A 1,662-nucleotide genomic window follows, 5' to 3' on the forward strand; every position below is an offset into this window, starting at 1 on the left:
AACCTCGCTAACAAGGACATTATCGGCCATGCCAAGCGTAAGAGAATAATGTGTTGGATTNAGAATTGTTACTCCTTTAATTTGGATATTCTTGGAAGATTCAACCGTAATTNAAGCGCTTTTGTAGATGACTCCTCGTCCGAGAATAGCAGCATCGGAGGAATTTTGGAAAAGAAAATCACCGTTTACCACTGCACCTGGGGCGAGGTATACAGTTTCCCCCGGCAAAACTTTGACTGTCTCGTTGAGTACATGGTATCCAGCTTCATAACGACGGATGGATTTATGGTTGTGCGTAGGAGGCTTGATGCTGTCGATGGCGCCAAGGAACAAATGAAGGACATTGAAAACGTCTCCATTGACTTCTACAACGATGTCTCTTGGTTCAAACAAAGCAAGATCAATCCGTCGGCCACTAATCTTGGCATCAATTCCATAGGATAGCGGGCGTATTCTAACAGTGTCGATGGATGAGAAGATGTTGGAATCTGGAAATATGGACAGCGTCACACTTGTACTGAAATCGAAGAGGCCAACTGAAGTGTGATGAATATTCGCGTGCCCAGTGGTGGCGTTGATTTCCTGGACTGGTGTGTCGAATAGTTCCACTTCTTGCCACGCGGAGTGTTGTGTAGACCGAACTTTGACTTGAAAAGTCGTTGATCGCGTGACGTTGACGTTGTTAGGAATTTTAAAGACTTCAAGCGCATTCCGAGCTGATTCCCTGGTTGTATGTGCTGGGGTGATTGTAGACGCAAAGCCACTGCTGCAAAACCATGAGAGGGGTAGAGCCCACTGGAGAGTGCTGAAGAATCTCATGTTCGCTGAAATATAATTCGTTGATTTGCATNCTGTAGACACATTACGAAGCCCCTTTCCCTCCGAAATGTTATGTTTGCTTTATGCTATTTTCCTCTTCTACTGTGGTCCGCGATTTATTCCGCTGTTTACGATGCTAACTATATTCACATTCACGGCTGCACACCCTTTTTGCTATCATGTACTCCATACACCACTGGTAATTACTCACTTTAGCGAACCCCGGAATAGGCTCCGGCCCGCTCCCCGACCAGTGGCTAGATTTGCAGTACCATCGTGCTGAGTTACGCTGTAGTTCGATTCTGGAAATTGATTGCGGGAAGGTTCCCCGCACGCCAACTCNAAGATCTGACGAACCACTCAGGTAACGTAGTTTAAACTGTAAATCTAAGCTTGTCATCTAAACAATATGTAACTGGTTTTNAAGCCTTGTAATCGTACAACGCACAGAAGGCAACTGAAAATCATCTACCTCTTACCATCCACAAGGTCATTGATTTGTTCTCAGATTTGCATCTTTCAAACAATAGGTCCTTAGTTGACTTTGGATTCTTGCCTGGTAGCATGGCTGAGGAGCAGAGCTTGCTTGCAGAGCCATTTGAACGACTTGCATCCAGGTCGAAAGCAGTCGAACAGACATGTTTTCTTTATCCCTGCTCTTTCATGATGATCATAATTCCAATGGGCAGTTCGCAGTCTGTTATCCAAAGCGCTGCAAACTCCGGAGATTGACCCGGAGGAATAATGGGGAGCTGCCGCTAGAACCACCGGAGATGTCACCGAATCACCCATGCTAAACTGCCGCTACTTGCACGGGAATTTGATAAATACGGTTTTATGTAT

The 1,662-nt window shown here is 45.4% G+C and overlaps 1 protein-coding gene across 1 annotated transcript in view; it reads right to left on the reverse strand.

Annotated features, from left to right (window-relative positions):
- The window catches only part of M431DRAFT_551823 (glycoside hydrolase family 28 protein), a gene marked incomplete at both ends in the record, with an annotated part of 1,425 nt that extends 648 nt beyond the window's left edge, over positions 1 to 777 (reverse strand). Inside the window, one exon of the mRNA XM_024921355.1 lies at positions 1 to 777. This exon is cut by the window's left edge and continues 648 nt beyond it. Coding sequence (XP_024767165.1) covers positions 1 to 777 — 777 coding nt within the window.
- Between the last annotated feature and the right edge of the window lie 885 nt (positions 778 to 1,662).

The sequence above is a fragment of the Trichoderma harzianum genome (genome assembly GCF_003025095.1).
Source record: "Trichoderma harzianum CBS 226.95 unplaced genomic scaffold M431scaffold_45, whole genome shotgun sequence".
NCBI classification, from domain to species: Eukaryota; Fungi; Ascomycota; class Sordariomycetes; order Hypocreales; family Hypocreaceae; genus Trichoderma; species Trichoderma harzianum.